Source organism: Equus asinus, chromosome 22 (genome assembly GCF_041296235.1).
Source record: "Equus asinus isolate D_3611 breed Donkey chromosome 22, EquAss-T2T_v2, whole genome shotgun sequence".
Taxonomy (NCBI): Eukaryota; Metazoa; Chordata; class Mammalia; order Perissodactyla; family Equidae; genus Equus; species Equus asinus.
Genome location: NC_091811.1, coordinates 56,897,083 through 56,917,576, shown reverse-complemented (window position 1 = coordinate 56,917,576; position 20,494 = coordinate 56,897,083). Strand labels below are relative to the sequence as shown.

At 35.1% G+C, this 20,494-nt stretch overlaps 2 protein-coding genes and 2 pseudogenes across 2 annotated transcripts; all 4 read left to right on the top strand.

Moving 5' to 3' along the window:
* On the top strand, window positions 1-949 carry LOC106822824 (olfactory receptor 2AP1-like; annotated as a pseudogene).
* A 1,047-nt stretch (window positions 950-1,996) lies between these two features.
* On the top strand, window positions 1,997-2,566 carry LOC123280017 (olfactory receptor 6C1-like). The gene has a single exon (XM_044756417.1). It carries the CDS (start codon window positions 1,997-1,999, stop codon window positions 2,564-2,566), a length of 570 nt encoding a protein of 189 aa, XP_044612352.1.
* Window positions 2,567-8,585: 6,019 nt separating this feature from the next.
* LOC106822825 (olfactory receptor 6C6-like) lies at window positions 8,586-9,521 on the top strand. The gene has a single exon (XM_014828191.3). It carries the CDS (start codon window positions 8,586-8,588, stop codon window positions 9,519-9,521), a length of 936 nt encoding a protein of 311 aa, XP_014683677.3.
* Window positions 9,522-15,735: 6,214 nt separating this feature from the next.
* On the top strand, window positions 15,736-18,670 carry LOC106822827 (olfactory receptor 6C3-like; annotated as a pseudogene).
* Window positions 18,671-20,494: the final 1,824 nt, after the last annotated feature.

The following is a 20,494-nucleotide window of genomic DNA, read 5'->3' as shown; positions in this document are numbered from 1 at the left end:
ATGAAAAATAAAGCCACGTTGACAGTTCATCCTGCTGGGTCTAACAGATGTCCCTGAACTGCAGGTGGTGGTTTTCACCTTTCTGTTCCTCATCTATTTACTCAGCATCATTGGAAATCTGACTATCCTCATCCTCACTTTGCTGAACCCTCACCTTCAGACTCCCATGTATTTCTTTCTCTGGAACTTCTCCTTCTTAGAAATTTCCCTCACAAACATCTTCATTCCCAGGGTCCTCATCAGCATCACAACAGGGAACAAAAGTATCAGCTTTGCTGGCTGCTTCACTCAATATTTCTTTGTCATGTTCCTTGGGACAGCAGAGTTTCATCTTCTGACTGTCATGTCTTATGATCACTATGTGGCCATATGTAAACCCTTACAGTATGTGACCAACATGAACAGCAGAGTCTGTACCCTACTGGTTCTCTGCTCTTGGCTGGCTAGGTTAATGGTTATGATAGTACCAATCACTCTGATGAGTCAGCAGGACTTTTGCGCTTCCAACAGGCTGAATCACTATTTCTGTGACTATGAGCCCCTTTGGGAACTCTCCTGTTCAGACATAAGGCTTATAGAGAAGATAGTCTTTCTTGTGGCATTTGTGACCCTGGTGGTCATGGTGCTAGTGATTATTTCCTACACATTCATCACCAGGACAATTCTGAAGCTCCCCTCTACACAGCAAAGGACAAAATCCTTTTATACTTGTTCTTCCCACATGATTGTCTTCTGCTTCTTTTATGGAAGCTCCTTCTTAGTTTATGTTAAGCCTTCAGCAAAAGATGGTGGCACATTCAACAAGGGAGTAGCTCTACTCTTTACTTCAGTTGCATCTCTCTTGAACCCTTTCATTTACACTTTAAGGAACCAATTTGTAAAGCAAGACTTCAAAGATACAGTCCAAAAGCTTGTGAATCTTTTCAGAATTTCAAAATTAAATCCTTAATGGATGAGTCCTTACTATGTACCAAGCTCTCTGCCAATTATTAAGCATTCAATAAGAGTTAAACTCCAGTCCAGTGAGAGAGACTTGAAAATAAATAAATCACAGCCTGTTAAGTGTTCATATAAAGAAAGGATTAAGGTTTTATGATTGAAACAGCAACTCAATCTGAGTTAGAGAGTCAATAAATGCTTTCAGAGAGGATGCCAGTTAAACTGTCTGGATAAGCAAGAATAAGTCAAACAAGTAAAAACAGAGAAAGAAAAATTTGGGTAGAAGTAATCTTGCTGGTAAGAGCACAACGTTTCTATCCAACAGGATTGAGTAAATGTTGTAATTAATTTCAATGAAATAAAAAAGAGAAGAGAAAAAGTTGTGGAGATGACAGCTTTACTTTTGAACTAGGTTAAATCCTATTTCAAAGAAATTAAATGCCATAATATCAAGTCATCTGAATTAGACACCAGATCTATGGATTTAGCAATCCTTATCAGGTAGATGGTAATTGATGTGGTGAGAATAGAGAAGGTCATGAACAGAAGTTCAAATATTAAACTCTAACGATTCTCCCAAATTTTAAAGAGTAGAAGAGGCAGAAAGGGTAATAAAAAAGTCAATGGATCTCTGTAATTCATGGGGAGGAAATGTCTCAAGAAACAGGGATGCTAGGGCAATGTGAAACACTGCAGAGAGAAATTAATATGAAGAATGAAAGCATGAGAAATAAAAATTAAGGCGTTGTTAATCCCAGTCATTTTCAGAAATATGGACATTGGAGGTGGGGTAGGAAGAATTCAGACTGTAGTGGTATACTGGTGGGTGGGAGCTGAAAAGTTAGAGAATGGTAAAATGGAATTTCAAGAGTGGAAAAATGAAAAGTACAAGCTCCAAGTTATATTCCCTATGGTTTCTCATTATGAGTATTTGTGCTTTGTTTGTCATTACAAGTATACTATAGCAATGGTCATATTTGAAGTCCGTATTCACCTCTAGTCTGTAAGATCCAGAAGGTGTAGGGATGATAGCTTCTTGATCACAATTCAATCTACAATGTCAAACAATGGTAGATGCTCAATAATTACAGATGACCGCTATATTGCCATCTGCAAACCTCTGCATTACATGCCCATCATGAATCGGAGAGTCTGCACACTTCTTGTCTTCTCTTCATATCTAGTTTCATTCTTAATCATATTCCCTGCACTCATGTTGCTCTTATACCTCTTATGTAGGTCTAATATTATTGACCATTTTACCTGTGATTATTTTCCCCTGCTCCAACTTTCTTGTTCAGATACAAAATTCCCAGACAAAATGGGGTATTCCTGTGCTGTCTTTACTCTAATGTTCACTTTAGCATTAATAATTCTGTCTTACATATATCTCATCAGAACCATTTTAAGAATTCCTTCTACTAGTCAGAGGACAAAGGCATTTTCCACGTGTTCATCTCACATGATTGTCATCTCCATTTCTTATGGCAGCTGCATTTTCATGTACATTAATCCATCAGCAAAAGACAGAGTGTCTTTGAGCAAGGGAATTGCTGTACTAAATACCTCAGTAGCCCCCGTGCTGAACCCGTTTATTTACAGCCTAAGGAATCAGCAGGTCAAGTGAGCTTTCATGGACACGGCGAGGAAGAATGTATTGCTCACAAAAAAATGTAAACATGTAATGTCATGAATTAGAAATGTAATGAAGGGAAATTTATATATAAATATGAATTTTGAGTAGCCTCTTCAAATTAACATGGGCTCCGTGTCACCCTTATCTCTTTTTTCTAACAGTTTACAAGCATGTTTGTTTAATGTAGTTCTCATTCCATTATAAGACTTTCCTTGTGTGTTTGCAATTCCCCCTTCTTTCAACAATTTTTTTTAAATCACAGCCTTTTCAATAATTCTTTTGAAAGTGAAATTGTGTCTGAGTTTTTTTAGGAAGAAAAAATAGGATCTCCAGAAATGTTGAAATAGCTTTGTAAATATTGATAAGATATTTTATTTTCTATACACAGAAAATGTAATTTTCTGATTTTCATTTATTTTTGATAGAAATTCCCTTCTCTATGTTACTGATGTTCTAGGAAATACGTGAAAAGTTACAATATAATTTAAAGAAAAGTATACATGCATTCATTTGAAAAGTAAAAAATATTTTCATCATTCATTTTAATTGGGTATGTCTATGGAATTTATCTATTAGTAAAGAAGCATATACCATTATCAGTATAATTTTTTTTTAGAGATAGAGTCTAAATATATCTCCATATTTCTTTTTTTTTTTTAAAGATTGACACCTGAGCTAACTACTGTTGGCAATCTTTTTTTTCCTCTGCTTTTTCTCCCCAAATCTCCCTAGTACATAGCTGTATATTTTAGTTGTGGGTTCTTCTAGTTGTGACAAGTGAGATGCCATCACAGCATGGCCTAATGAGCAGTGCCATGTCTGTGCCCAGGATCCAAACCAGTGAAACCCTGGGCCGCTGAAGCAGAGTGCGCGAACTTAGCCACTCGGCCATGGGGCCGGCTACTCCATATTTCTTAATCCTGTGATATCTCTCTGTATAGAACGATAGATACATATTGATATACATTTATACATACACAGATGTTGTCAAAAAACAGGAAACGTGTTAAGTACCAAAGATAAACTCATTTTCTGTAATTGAGTAGAGCATGGTTTCTTTCTATCAGTAGCTAAAAAAAAATACATAAGTCTCTTCAAGTTTTGGACTAGTTTTAATATAGCAATTATTTATGTCTGAACAAAATTATTTAAGTTTAAGATTCAGTTACATAATAAAAGAAGATTTTAAAAGTGGGAATGACCTGCAGATATTTGAAAAGCCAAATAAGTTCACTACTGAAAGAAATACCAGGCACTTGAGTGACAGAATTTAGTATAACTGTGTCAGGAAAGGACAATATTAGAGTTGGCCATAATAAAAATTATTTTCTAGAAGCATCACTACCAGAGTTTCCAACCTGTTTGTATGAATCAATAGGTTATATTGTATATAATATACAGTCCAACTATACATTATGTTTCCAGTTATATTGGTTAAATAGCTAAGTGAAGTATTTGAGGGGTGTCAACAGGAAAATACTTCTCAATAAATTATTTAGAATAGAGTGGAGAGAGGCAAGACAATGTAAATATGAACAAGTTCAGAAAACACTGTATATGAGGACATGTTCTAATATGTTTTGGATTGAATATCTAGCAGGAGAACATATCTATCCAGGACAGAGAAAAACTTTGATTAAGACATAATTGCAACTAATTTTCCGTAATGGATCGTAGGCACCAATTTGCATTTTTAGGAAACCAAATAAATATTAGACAAGTTTAAATAAAAAGAAATCCATGGTTAGACAAATCATAATGGAATTACTGAAACTGAAGGATAAAGAGAAGATTTTAAAGGCAGTCAGAAAGTAAGATAGATAAATAAATAGAGCAAATAATAATTGAACAGCAACTTTGTGATACAAAGATATTTTAATTATGTCTTAAAATGTGGAGAAAATAATGACTGTCAAATTAAACTTGTATATGCGGCAAAATCATTATTTAAGAATTGGAGTTTAAAGGCATTTTAGGCAAAGAAATAGCTATGAGAGTTAGTTTTTCAAAAACATCAGCCAATGATGAAAATATAAGCCACACATTGAAAGGCAATATTTGCAGCCAGAAATGATTAGTAACTTCAATATGTAAAAACACTCCTGTGAAACCACTGGGAACAGATAAACTTACATAAAACCAGCTTAACTTCACAGGGCATGAAATATCTGTAGATGAGTTTCAATCTCTTTTCTTTAGGAAAATGTCATTCACATCACTATTAAGAAAGTGGCTTCAGAGAACTTTAAATATATATCAACCCTCACATGGAAAACAGCTGGAAGGAATGGGAAATAAGAAAACCATGCGCTTGAGATAAATTGGGGTGGTAACAAGATAGGGAAGAATTATCAGGCTAGAATAAATGGAAGCAAGATCCAGAAAAGTAAGCTTAGCTTTTAGGCCTCATTCTCCCTGAGGGAATTGCTAATTCAGAAGTGTCATCACTGAGCAAAGCTCAGTGTTTTTGTCTGATTCCTGGGTCCAGGGAGACAGAGACAGGGCGCATCAGAGGAGACTTAGTGAACACCTCAGATTTTGAGTTGAGAAACTCTAGTAGGCACACTCTCCCAGGGCTGTATTTTCAGCTTCAAATCATCTTAATATGAGAGACTATCCTGGATTACCAAGGGGTTCAGGTGCCTGGCAAAATCAAAACTTAAACGTCTCTGGATGTTTCATCTGGAGTAAATATCATCATCTAAGCTACATTTTTTTTTTCCAATTGCATATCAAATGAATACAATGGAATAGACTCTGTGGTGCCAGATTGGTGTATTGGAGTGAACTTGTGTTATTCAGTATATAGAGAAATTATAGAAACAAATATAGGTATAAATCTCTGTATATATGTGTATGTATATATATACCTCTCTGTATATATTTATACGTATGTCTATGTATGTGCTTATGTGTGTACATGTGTGTGTATCTGTAAAACTGTCCACTGTGAGGGTCTGGGAATTTTGATCCCCAGTGACAATGAGTGTACATAGCACCCATATCACCCAGATCTTGGCTTCAAAGTAATTTTCTTCACTATAGCAAAAAAAAAGAACTCCTTGAAAAAATCGTTAGACCAAGGTTGGTGCAGAAAAGGTAAAATATGAAGCTGGAGCACTTTGTGGTGTCAGGGAATAAAGGAGCCATCAAAAATCGATGAGACATGTCAAAAGGACAAGCGAACAATCTTGAAGGGATCTACACTGGCCAAATCTGGGGGAATTGAACATTAAAATAAATAATGATAATAATGAATAAAATTGGAAACCACAAATTCATAGTGATAAAAACGTAATCTATAAATTAGAAGTTTTCCAAAGATTGAGATATTTATATAGCATCCAAAGTAGCTACACAAAATACTTATTGATGTCAAAGATAAAAGAGTAGCTTTATGGTGAGCAATCCTATAAATAGCTGTATTAATCAAGAAGTGAAAGAAAACATCATCAATAATGGGAAAAAATGAAATAATGTGACACCTGATAAGATTTCATGAGAAGACATCATCGCTTCCGTGATATTCCTGTTAAAGATTAATAAACTGAATATGATCATGCAGAAACTTCAGACGAAAATTGAGAGACATAATACATAACTACCAGAAAATAATTTCCAGTCAACATTCTTGAAAGGTAAGAAAAAACTAGGGACACACTCCAAATTAAAGGAGACTAAAAAATCACGACAAATACATGAAACATGATTCTAAATTATATTCTTTTTTTGTGTAAAGGAAAAATTTTTAGACAATTGGTGAAACTTGAATAGAATTGGATAATAAGATGTTAATAATGTAGCAATGTTAATGTCCTGATAATGAAGGTCGTATTGTGCTTATCTAGTACAATGTCCTTGTTTCTCATAAATAGACACTACTACATTGAGTAGTAGATGGAGCATCAAATGTTTCCGGAATAAAAGATCCTCGTTGTGTATTTCTTTTCTTTATGTTTTATGTTGTTTCAAAATAAAAATAACTAGGGAATAATTTACGTACTTTATTGTTAGTGCCGTCCAGTCAATTCATCTCCTAGTGACCCTGTGTACAGCAGAGTATAATCCTGTCCAGTGTTTTGCACTATCCTCTCAACTTCTGGTGCTATATCAGACAGTGCTCCACAGCTGTTCACAGGGTTTTCACGGCCAGTTCTTTTTTTGGCAGCTGGATACCTGTGGCATAGCTTTCTGTATCAGAGTGAAACACAGCCTCCGCAGAATGACAACTGACAGTAAGACGGGTGGTGTGGTTCCCTGGCTGGGAAACGAACCCAGGCCTATGCAATGAGAGTGCTGAATCTTAACCACTAGATCACCAATTTATGTACTGCCCCCTCAACCCTAAATTTTGAGGGTGGGTCACAATCAAGTTAATGGAATCCTAGCAAATTGCCTAATGGAAAAAAGAAAGAGGTTCCTTTTGAGGGTAAACCCTTTTTCAATAGAACGGGTCATATTGTCCAAGCGCAGTGGAATATCTGAAATTCCTGTCGGCATTAAGTATAGAGTTTAAATAACATGTAGTTCTCTTTTGGGAGGCTGCCCCTTCAGTTTTGTAGTTAAAGCAATTCTCAGTGGTTTTTATTTCCCTATTTGTTCGTTTTCTATTCTTTTTTAATTTTTTCCTTTCTTTGTTTTTTAATTTTTTGCTTAATTGGTATGTCCTGACACCTGTCTCCAGAGGGCATTTCCTTTTCTTTCTTCTTTCTTTTTCAATTAATCCCCTTGTGTCTCATATGAGGAAAATGATAAAACTGTGGTTTTTGTTAGTGTACAAATGGAAGCAATCACTCTTTGTTACGAAACTTGGGTTCCTGTCATCCGAGAGATTTCTCAAACACCTTTTCATTTAGAGCATGGCATTTACATTAGAATTTTTATGAAGATTTTTTCTCAATTTAAATATATAAGAAAAGCCCCCAGAAAATCAATCTTATCTGGCAGAAAGAGGATTGTAGTTGAACATCTATAATAGCGTCCTGTGATTTTAGTGAGTATGAGTGAAAGTGGAAGATATTAGCAGATGCATATCTTTTCCAGATTGCATATCTGTATTGAATCCTTTTCCAAAAAAGCATTGGAATTAATTTTCTTCTGGAAATACTTGAATATTTCATAATATTATAAAAGAGAGAATATTCTTCATTTATTGTTAACTCTTGTTTCTATCATATTCCCACAGGAGGAAAGTTATATCAATATCTCCTGGATACGGTAGGTCATTTATTCCTTGGAATAGCTATCTAGATCATAAATGAAAGCAATTCTGCAACCACAGGTCAGGTAATATTCACTGACTTTTAAACTGTCAGATATTTTTCTATTTTTTATGTAGATGAAATATTCAATACTTCCTGATTAAATACAACTGCTTATGAGAAGATTGATGTATTTGAAACCCTTCCAAAATAATAATTAAATGAAATGTCATAATGAAACCATCGGTAAGTACCGCAATGGACAAAATAATTAATGGTATATATTAGAGTATTTCAGTGATAGAGAAAATATGTAATTTCTGTCTGTTCCATATATTTAAAAAGCATTTTAATGAGCTAAGAATTTTTGAATAAACATTGCAAGTTGACATTGGTGTACTTGTTGAGGTTTTATAAGAACTTTTTCAATAATATATGAAGTATACATAGAAAATAGATTTCAAGTAATACTTATCTTCTCTCTATTTAGAACATTTAAACAGAATTCTGTTCATCTGGGAATGATCAGCTGAAATTTAAATTATCTTTCACGTTCAAACGGTGAAAAAGAAGGAATTTAGAGGAGTTGTAAAGACCACTGGCTTAAAAGGAGCAGTCACCAAGAGGCTGCTTATGTTGGTCTGTGCTATAATTTTAAGTATCATCTCTCTTGTAAAATTGAATCAACATTTTGAACTTGTTTACTTTCCTGAATATGTTTTTCCTATGTTTATAGCTTTTAGAAAATCTGGTTATTTCTACTTGTGGAGTTGTTTCGCTATGTCTGTTTAATTGGACTCAAATCTGAAATGAAGAACCAGTCAAGAGAGATAGAGTTCATTCTCCTGGGGCTGACTGATGACCCACCATTGCAAATTGTGATTTTTATATTTCTCCTTCTAAACTATATGTTGAGTGTGATAGAGAACTTATCCATCATCCTCCTCACCTTGCTGCATCCCCACCTCAAGACTCCCATGTATTTTTTCCTCCGAAATTTCTCCTTCTTGGAAGTTTCATTTACAACAATCTGTATTCCCAGATTCTTGATAACCCTTGTGTCTAAAAACAGAGTCATTTCCTACAATGGTTGTGTATCTCAGTTATTCTTTTACCTTTTATTAGGAGTTACAGAATTTTACCTACTGGCTGCCATGTCTTTTGACCGTTATGTAGCAATCTGCAAACCTCTACGTTACCCCATCATTATGAACAGCAAAATGTGCTACCAACTAGTACTCAGTTCATGGACAGCTGGCTTTCTGATTACCTTTCCACCCTTGGTCTCGGGACTGAAACTGGAATTCTGTGCTTCCAGAGTAATTGATCATTTCATCTGTGACACTTCGCCTATGCTGCAGATTTCTTGCACAGACACGCGTTTCCTAGAATTGATTTCATTTGTCTCTGCTGTTGTAACACTCGTGGTCACATTGCTGTTAGTGATTCTTTCCTACACTTATATTATCAAGACAATTCTAAAAATCCCCTCTGCTCAAAAAAGAACAAGGGCTTTTTCTACTTGTTCTTCTCATATGATCGTAGTCTCCCTTACTTATGGGAGCTGTATCTTTATTTACATGAAGCCATCAGCAAAGGAAAGAGTGACTTTATCCAAAGGTGTAGCTGTTATCTACACCTCAGTTGCTCCTTTATTAAATCCTTGCATTTATACTCTAAGGAACCAGCAAGTGAAACAAGCCTTCAAGGATATACTCCTAAAGATTTCTTTTTTCAAAAAATGAGGAAAGAAATCAATTTTAAAAGTTTTTTAAGGTAAAACATTTTTACTCACGTTTTAAATTTACTTGATTTGTCCTTCAATTGTTTAACCTTCTCATAACATTTTAAAGAAAGCTTTTAGGGGCTGGCCCCGTGGCCGAGTGGTTAAGTTCGTGCGCTCCGCTGCAGGCGGCCCAGTGTTTCGCTAGTTCGAATCCTGGGCGCGGACATGGCACTGCTCATCAAACCACGCTGAGGCAGCGTCCCACATGCCACAACTAGAAGGACCCACAACGAAGAATACACAACTATGTACCGGGGGGCTTTGGGGAGAAAAAGGAAAAAATAAAATCTTTAAAAAAAAAAAAAAAAAAAGAAAGCTTTCAGCACAATGCCCCTTTTCCTTCCTACTTCTCTTTCTGATTATCATTCCTTGAGGTACTTTAGGAAGAGTCTATCTTCTAGTTAGCAACACAAACGTTAAATTTCATTTACTCTATAACACATGATATTGACCTCCCTAAAAAACACTATTTTAATTACATACGAATCATTTCATAATTTTATAGACATAACTATAACAGCATGCACTACCACTGGGGCTCTAGGATGTACTTCAAATGTCACTCGCTGTTATCACAAGCCTGATAATTAACAGTGTAGAGTTTTGAGACAGTCAGCCAAGGTTTAAATCCAGAAATATGTGTGAGCCTGCTCAAGTTTTTCAAATTTTTTGTTGTTAAGTTTCATCTGCAATAAAATAGATGTAATAATAATAATTCTTATTTTATGAAGCTACTTTGAGAATGAAAGGAGATAGTCTATATAAAGTGATTCTGGATCTGCATCTGGCCCAGAAGGCTCTCTCAATAAATGTTAGCTGCCCTTGGTTGCCTCATTTGAGATAGTATTCAAAAGGGCAGACTTCAGATAATCAAAAGCTCGCATGTTCTAAAATATACCAGGACTTTGTCTGGTAGGTATGTAGACTTGAAAATTTGGAGGAAGAGTCACCCAGCTGTTTAGCTTATTTAAATAGAAAGTCCGTGTTCTCATCCCTAAAGTATGTTTTCAATTTGCCTGGAGAACAGTATAGAAACGCAGACTGTAGGTGATTCTGGGGCAGGTGGTTCATATGAGAGTTTTCTTTTTTAATCTAACAATCTGTGTGATCAGATTTTTATTTTATAAAAATTGCTCTGTTAACTGTATTGAAGATGGGTTTTTAGAAGATGGAGTCAGGAAGACAAGTTAGAGGGCTAATGTGTTAAATTAAATGAGTTTTTGAGAGTTAAAATGAAATAGTGGCAATGAATCTGAAGCTCAGAGAGGTGGATCCAGAGATATTTAGGAGAACAAACTGAGGGGAACTGTTGAGCATTGGCTCTCTGGGATAAATGGAAGGGGGTTTGAAAAAGTGCATTGAGTCTTCCAGGGATTTCCCCCCGCACATGTTCACTCATGTATTTAATGCCTATTAAGAAAGGAGTATTACTGATATCCAGTCAGATAAAAAAAAAAAGGACCTACAAGGAAATCCCTTAATATGTAGAGTTCCATATAATATGCCATCAGACAGCTGTGAGTGAAAAATCATTAAGGTATTTGGTGTTGAACTATCATCCAAGCAGCCTTGAATAGAAGTAGTTTAAGTTCAGATTTGTGTTCTGATTCATTTTACAATGTTTAAGTCAACACTGTTAACCATCTGCTTTTCTATGGCAAATAGAAAGGAGCAAGTCTATATTATTATATTCAAGGCCCCGAAAGCGTTCCAATAAGTTCTTTAAAAATCACTAAACTCATATGAGATATATGATTAGTGAATATTTTCTCCATTCTTTGGGTTGTCTTTTCATTTTCTTGATAGTATTCTGTGATCACAAAAGTTTTAAGCTTGTTGAAGTCAAATTTATTTATTTTTTTCTTTTGGTGCTTATGCTTTTAGTGTCATATTCAAAAAACCATTGGATAATCCAAAGTTACAAACATTTATACCTATGGTTTCTCTAAGAAATTTGCAGTTTGAAGTCTTACATTTAGGTCTTTGATTTCTTTTGATTTGATTTTTGTATATCGTGTTAGGTAGAGATGAAAGTTTTCATTTGCATATAGATATCCAGTTATACCAACAAGATTTGTTGAGAAGACTATGATTTCTCCACTGGATAATCTTAGCACCCTTGTTAAAAATCAATTAGCCACAGGGGTTGGCCTGGTGGCACAGCAGTTAAGTTTGCATATTACACTTTGGCGGCTCGGGGTTCACTGGTTCAGATTGTGGGTGCATACCTGCTCACTGCTTGTCAAGCCATGCTGTGGCACGTGTCCCACATATAAAGTAGAGGAAGATGGGCACAGATGTTAGCTCAGGGCCAGTCTTCTTCAGCAAAAAAGAGGAGGATCAGTGGCAGATGTTAGCTCAGGTCTAATCTTCCTCAAAAAAAAACGGCAAGAAAAAAAATCAGTTAGCCATAAATGTATGATTCTGTTATAGGACTGTCAGTTCTATTCCATTTATCTGAATGTCTATTGTTATGTCATTATCACACTGTCTTTATTACTGTAGCTTTTTAGTAAGCTTTGAAACAGGAAAGTATGATTCTTTCAACTTTGTTCCTCTTTTTCAACATTGTTATGGCTGTTCAGAGTCCTTTGCAATTACATATGAATTTTAGTATTGAATTGCCCACTAATGCAAAAAGCAGCAGTTGGAATTTTTATGAGGATTACACTAAATCTGTGATCAGTTTGGGAAGTATTGCTGTCTTAACTAACCATGTTAAGTTCTACTATCCATGAACATGAGATATCTTTATTTAGGTCTTCTTTAATGTTTTTTAAAAAGAATTTTGCCATTTTCTTTGTACAAGTTTTACACTCCCTTGGTGAAATTTACATAAAAAAATACCTCCTACAATTGAACAATAAAAAGACCAAAAACTCAACAAACAATAGGCAAATGAGTAAGCATTTCTCCAAGGAAGACGTAGAGATGAGCAAAAAGCTCATCAAAAGATGCTCAAGATCAGTAGCCATTAGGGAAATACAAATCAAAATCATGACAAAATACCCCTTCACAGGCACTATGGTAGTTATAATATGTATATACATATAATAAAAATAACAAGTGTTATTGATGATGTACAAAAAGTGGAACGCTCATAAATTGCTGATGGTAATGTAAAATATTGCAGCTACTTGAAAACAGTTTGGCAGTTCCTCAAAAAGTTATATTACCATATGGATTATCACGTGACCCAGAAATTCTACTTTAGGAATTTAAAACAATGTTCACACAAAAACCTGCACACAAATTTCTGTAGAAATATCATACATAGTATCTAATAAACAGAAATAACCCAAAAATCCTTCAAGTGATGAATGGATAAACAAAATCTGATATATACATACAATGCAATATTATTTGGCCATAAAAAAGGAATGAAGTACCAATATATGCAATAGCATGGATGAACATTGAGAACATGCTAGTGAAGAAAGTCAGACACAAAAGTCAACATGTTGTATGATTCTGTTTATGTGAAATGTCCAGAACAGGCAAGTCCATAGCGACAGAAAACAGATTAGTGTTTGTCTAGGGATGGGGGTGGTGGAGATAAAGGAATAGCTTCTTAATGGATATGGAGTTTCTTCTTAGGTGATGAAAATGCTCTGGTACTACATAATGGTGATGTTTGCATAACATTATGAATATACTGAAAAACTAAAACTAAAAAACACTTGTGCATTTTTGAATGGTGAATTTTATGTTACATGAATTTTATCTGAATTTAAACAAAGAACATTGCCAAAAGGAAACATTTTTGTTCCCTCGTGCCTTCAGAATCTTACTCTTTACTGTACTTTTCCCAAGAAATACTTTGGGATATTGACAGAAGAGGAAAGTTTCTCACACTGAGGTTATATTTCAATGGAGTCAACTCCATCGCCAGCTAACAGATACTTGTGGATCTTGTTAATGAGGAACTCTGGGCTGGAAGCATTACTAAGAGGGGATAACGTGACATTGGTGCTCTTAGTAACTCACTGTCCAAACTCTCAGATTGTCTCTCACCTAATGATATTTGGGCAGTTGATTATCTGTCAAAAGAGCAACAAAAACAGATCCTTATCTCACAGAAGAATAAATTCTGGCTTGGTTAAAGATCTAAATGTATAAAGCAAAGCCATAGAAGTATTAAATATAAACTAATATTTACATAATTTTGAAATATGTGTGGAAGGATATCTTAAGAAGAACAGGTCACCAAGAATCACAATAGATTATATAATCTTTTTGAGTTGAACCACACTATAAAAAAGGTAAAAGATAGTGCTAGGCTCTGAAAACACATGTTGCAACAGATAGGACACACCAAGGGTTTATATCCATAATACAAAAGTATATCCTACCAATAAATGAGACCTGATAAACCCAATGGAAATGAATACAAGTTATGAATAAGCAATTTATGGATGAGAAATACAAATGTTAAAAATGTTCAATCTCTCTATTAAGTGGAGAATATGAAATTAAAGATAATATAGAACATTTATATACTAAGTCCTTACTATATCCTAACTACTCTGCTAAGCAGTTTTATATGTTATCTCATTGAATATTTACAATAGCCTATGAGTTAGGACTATTAGTCTTCTCATTTTATGAATAGAGAAACTGAAGCTCAGAAAGATTAAATAAATTTTGCAAATTTACAAAGATATTGGATCTCTTTAACCTCAAAACCCAGCCCTGTGATTTGGTCTTTATGATACTATCTTTATCATTAAATTAATTGTGGCATCATTTCTGTCTCTCTGTTTGTAAAATTTGTAAATGATTTATGATATCCGGTATTGGCTAGGATGCAATGAAAAGGACTTCTCTGTAGGAGGCAAATTTTGAAGTATCAAACTTTAGTACTCACTTGTATGTTATATCAATACTTGTATATATGCAAATGAATGCATAAACAGGGACTCAGCATTGTGACTAATAATGTGAAATTGATAGCAACCTAATTCCCTAAGTACGCAAGTACTCTTCTGACTTTTAGAGCTATTAAAATGCTTTCTTTATTCATTAATTCTGCTTTGTGCTGGTGGAGATGTATAAATGAATAAAACATTGGCACTACCCTCACTGAAGTGTCCACTGTGGTGTGTCTCAGCCCTGTATTTAAACAACCCCAAAGGAATTGACAATAAATAATCTCCCGAGTGTAGACTGAGCGCCACGTCCACATGAGGAAAATCAAGTCCAGCCAAAGGGAAACCAGGTTGATGCTATAAGGGTGGCTGGTTCACTCCTTTTCTCTGACTACCTTGCTTAGGTTTTCAGAAAAGTTTATGTCATGACATCACTACATCTCTTGAGCTTCTCTCTCCTTGCACCCTCCCTTTCCTCACTCCGGTCTTTTGGGGATTAATGTGGTGACCAAACAAGGTAAAATTGTTTTATCTTTGGGTAATATTCAATCTTCATCTTATCCCGGGAGCTGTGAAATGTTTTACCTTCCAGTCATTTGGCAGGCTTTCCTGGAAATTTCCTTAAAGAACTCTCAGGACTGCAATAGCAGCATCTTAAAGTTTAGGTCAGAATAATGCTTATGTTTCTATGTAAAGATAAAAGAGAGACAGAAAAATTTATTTTACTTGCAGCAGAAGCTGTCGAAAACGTGCCTGCAATCAAGGCTGCACTTTGCCTACATGAGAGGCTTTTATGTAATAGACGGAGGCAAGGGTGAACTGAACGAAAACACATTTCCTGAAGTATATTACTAGTGCATTACATTGCATATTTTAAGTAAATTAGGAAAAATCTGAGATTATATTTCTGACTGGAATCATTGGACTTACCAGAAAGTACATATGTTCCCTATTTGTCAATACATGTATTTTAATCTTTCTCCCATCCAAAAGATTATTTTGTTGGAATAAAATGCAGAGATCTCCACATTATCACTATAACATATTTACTATTATTAATTTTATATTTTAAGATTGCAGTCATTCAAAACACGGTAACAGTCTTTCCCTTATGATTGCCAATTTGCTTATATGTTAGTGGCCAAAATGTGCATATTTCCAAAGGAAGAGAATGCTGATTGTCAAAAGAAAGAGAAAAAGTGACAGTACTCGCTTTGATACTTATCACCCGCTGACTCACCCAGTTTGTGCTACACAAAGAAAATAGTACAACAAATATTATTGAAAACCTACATCATAGACAAAATGCCGATTGCTAAGAATAAAGTGAGACTAAGGCAGATAAAAATCATATAGATTACATTTTAGCAATTTGTGGTTTCTATAAAGTAAATCTTAAAGAGAATTGTATCTATTCCAATTATTTCTAGAAAGAAGGCAATGAGACCATTTGGAATCAAAAACTCCCTTATGAGTTCCTTCTCATCCTCAAGCAAGTTTAAGAGTAAAAAGGAAAAGTGAATATAGTAACAAAAACGTCAACTGTTAATTTAAATGAGGAACATAAAAATGACACAGAGAACAGTATGTTGTAGAACTATATTATTGATATAGCTCTATCTATGAACGTTAATCAATCATCTTTGGCTGCTGTTTTCTTTACCATTAATTAAGAACTTTACTCTTGTTTACAACCAAGGCAATTCTAGTCCTATATTTCTGTGATTGCAAACACATTTATTTCAGTTGGTCATATTTAAATAAATATGTTTTAAGAATAAGAATAATCATAGCTATTATTAGGTTCAGGAACTGTGATTGGGTCATAAATTTCCACCTCTACCTTATAAGAAAAAAACTTCATAAATGGCATCAAAATTAAAACTCAAAATTAGATATTTCAGTCCTAAAAGCACACAATGTTTGAAACTGGAAAACAATGTCTTAATATCTAAACTAATTAATAAATATTGTAGAAATACATAATTAAAAGATGCATTGCACATACGAAAAATGTGGTACCTGCAGAGGTTTTATGTAAAGTCACTGATGAGTAGACTTATAACTAAATCTGTGAATACATATTTCCTTTTCAGTAGAGTTTGTGTAAAATTTTTCTGCTTTAGTAGGAGTGAGTGGATCTTGCAAAAATTCTTACAGGGAAGAACATCCATTGCTTCATTTCCTTGGAGCTAGTAATGTCAACATTTAAATCTTTGATTCCTGTACAATTCACGTCTTCTTTCTTTTTGTTTGGTTTTTCACCAATGAATTTTGCCTAAAGAAAAAAAATCAGTATGAGAAACCACATAATGATTACAGAGTTCATACTCTTGGGAATATCAGACTATGCAGAGGTTCAGGTTTTAATTTTAATCTTTTTATTTATAACATGTAATAAATGTCACTGGAAACCTAACCATCATCATTCTCACCTTGATAGACTGTCATCTAAATACTCCTATTTATTACTTCCTCTGGAACTTCTCCTTCTTAGAAATTACATTCACTAGTGTTTCTATCCTCAGATTTTTGGGAGTGTAGGGGAGGAAGACATTTCCTCTACCCAATGTGGGTTCGTCTGGCTGGAGAACTTATTAAATTCACATGAGACAGAATAGCAAGAGAAAATTAAACAAGCTTTATGAGGACCATGGCCTGGGGTCTTTCTTCCCAAAGGAAGAAAGGGCACCGAAGAAGTGGGGTGCAGAGAGCGGTTATATACCCCCAAACAGGATGTTTCACATATGATTGAAACGTCCCTCCCACAATAGTCACAAGATTGCCCTGTTGGCACAGTGCTTGACGGACACAGCAGGTAGTGGGTCTGCTGTCTTGGTGGGCGTAGCAGGAGGCAAGTCTATTGTCTCAAGCTGGGTGGTCACAGGTGAGCACAGCAATCAGTTCCTAGCCTAAGGAAAGATGTTTAGTCCTTAAGGAAATGCCAAGGTTGGGAGGGGGAGGAAAGTTGCACCTTTATCTCAAGGGCCTTTGTTCTTGCCATAGTAAATGTTTTAAAGCAGATATACAATGCTTGCTCAATGGCCACAGTCAGGCCCTTTTGGAAAAAAGCAAAGTCAGGCCAAATTAGGTTTACACCAAATGGCTTCCTCATGTACTCCAATATATCCTATTGCTTGCCATTTCTATTTGTCAGTGTATACATGGGAGGTAATCTGAGAAACTCACCAAAATGGCTGAAACCACCACCCCAAACATCATATCCAGCTAGAAGACAAAGGAGGATGTTGGGGGTGGGGGGAGTCAGTTACAGGAGGTTACCAGACAAGCACAATAAACAAATGCAGATTTAAGTCCTTGCCTTCCCCATTGATTAAGAGTTTCTAGAGATAAGGTCATGCCCCCTTCTTCCTGGTAGAGGGAGATATCTTTACAGGTGGAGATTTCCTTTACAATGTAAATGTCTCTTACAAAGGGTAAGTAAATTCTACTTTTCAGTTGCTTTCCTGTCTGCAAAGTAACCAGCCTCAAATAATCGTGCCAAAGAGACATATCTTGGGGTGGCCAATTCCAGGCCCCCACAGGGGCAACCATTACTAGAGTCAAGACCACTTCCTATAATAATTATTTAGCTCAATTATTTTTCTTCATCTCCATGAATGTCTGAATTTTTTCTTCTAACTGCTATGTCCTATGATGGTTATGTTGTCTTTTGTAAGCCTTTCCATTACACCACCATCAGGAACAAGGAAATCTACACTCTGCTCATCTTTAGTTCATGGCTAGGAGGTTTTCTAACTATTTTCCCACCACTCATGCTTATCTTCCAGTTAGATTTCTGTGCTTCCAATGTAATTGATCACTTCTCTTGTGACTATTTCTCCATTTTACAACTCTCATGTTCAGATAGTTGGCTTTTAGAGATGACTGGCTCTTACTCTACTTTTGTTACTCTGCTGTTGACATTGGCGTTAGTGATTCTGTCCTACCTGTGCATCATTAGCACTATTCTCAGAATTCCATCTGCTAGCCAGAGGAAAAAGGCTTCTGCACAAGCTCCTCTCACATGATTTTCATTTCCATCTCTTCTGGAATCTGTCTATTCACGTATGCTAAGCCTCCAGCAAAGGAAAGAGCATCATTGACCAAAGGAGTAGCTATTCTCAACACTTCAATTGCGCCCATGTTGAATCCTTTTATTTATACCCTGAGGAACAAGCAAGTAAAACAAGCTTTCAAAGACTTGGTTCATAAAGTAGTGTTTTCAAGAAACAGATGAAAGTGTGTATTAATATGAATGAATGTCATTGTGAAGATGCAATAAGGGAAAAATGAAATTTTAACTTCCACAATGTCCTCCTGTATCCACTTCAGATACTTGAAACACTGAGCTCATTTGCTTAAGCTTTCTTTTTTTTTTTAAATTGAGGTTATGAAAGTTTACAGCACCGTGAAATTTCAGTTGTACACTAGTCTTTGAAGTCACCATATAAGTGTGCCCCTTCACCCTCTGTTCCCCCTGCAGCCCCCGTCCCCCCGGTAACCACTAAACAGTTCCCTTTGTCTGTGTATTTGTTTGTCTTCCAAATATGGGTGAAATCATATGGTGCTTGTCTTTCTCTGTCTGACTTTTTTGCTTAACATAATACCCTCAAGATCCATCCATGTTGTTGCAAATGAGACAATTTTGTCTTTTTTGTGGCTGAGTAGTCTTCCATTGTATGTATATATATATACTGCATCTTCTTATCCAGTCATCATTCGGTGGACACTTAGGTTGCTTCCACATCTTGGCTATTGTGAATAAAGCTACAATGAACATAGGGGTGAATAAGTTTCTTTGAATTGTTGATTTCAAGTTCTTTGATAAATACCCCTTAGAGGGATAGCTGGGTCATATGCTATTTCTATTTTTAATTTTTTGAGAAATCTCCATACTATCTTCCATAGTGGCTGCACCAGCTTTCATTCCCATCATCAGTGGATGAGGGTTCCCTTTTCTCCACAACCTCTCCAACATTTGTTATTTTTTGTCTTGGCGATTTTAGCCATTCAAGAGGTGTAAGGTGATTTCTTGTTATAGTTTTGATTTGCATTTCCCTGATGATCAGTTTCGCCTTCTTTTTAATCTAAGAGAGACAATGTTGTATCTTCCGTTCAAACTATCTATAGGCCCTGTGGAATCCTTGATTTACAATTCTGAGTAGAAAACCAGTGGCTGTAGAGCATAAGTCACCTTGCTAATTATTCTGTATCAAAAATATTTTATACTGTAATGGCTAAAGGAGTGTAAATTGTTTAATCAACTTATTCTTAATTTTTTCTTCTGTTACCAATATAATGGTTTCTTTCTTAAAGTGATATGAAATAAATTAAATATCAGCAACAACCATATTTTTGCACACTATCTGCAGTATCTGTTCAATTTTTCTCACTCATCTGATTGACTTGGATATTTATTTTCCTACTTACAAATAATTTGAAGCTCATAATATCCTATATTTCTTAGTTGTACTGAAGATGTGTTATGACATATGCTCTCTTTATCTGTATTATTATCTATTATCTGAATAATTAGGCAACTTCTATTAGTCTAATGCTTCCTGAAATTTGATAAGAATTCCATAAGTAATAATATCTCTTATATAGAGAGCATTTATTCTGTGCCATATACTAAACTAGGTATATTCTAGACCAGATCTTATTTAGTCTTCACAGCTATATGGCAAATTAGACTTGATTTTCTCTTTTTTACAAATGTGTAAATTGATGTTCAGGAGAGTTGAGTAACTTGCTTGAGGTCTTGAACTATTATAACGAATAATGTAGCCAGATTGGAAAAAATGACACAAAGTAAACAAACCAAAAACTTGTGTTTATTATAGTTTATACACATTTGAAACTCTGTAAAGACCCGAAAATTTTCTGTGGCTTTTGCTAAGGACGTGCAGAATTTTATTGACCTTTTCACTGACGCTATCTGATTTGGGCATGATTTTATTATAGTCTAGAAAGGGAAGATGGTAATTCTTAATATTTGATTGCCATAAATTACAACATTAATCAATTAAGATAGGAAATTCTTCAACTACCGTTCTTAGTG

Bases quoted from the DNA above. Each gene is read 5' to 3' on its own strand.
- LOC123280017 (XM_044756417.1), top strand. From the start codon at position 1,997: ATGTCAAACAATGGTAGATGCTCAATAATTACAGATGACCGCTATATT.
- LOC106822825 (XM_014828191.3), top strand. From the start codon at position 8,586: ATGAAGAACCAGTCAAGAGAGATAGAGTTCATTCTCCTGGGGCTGACT.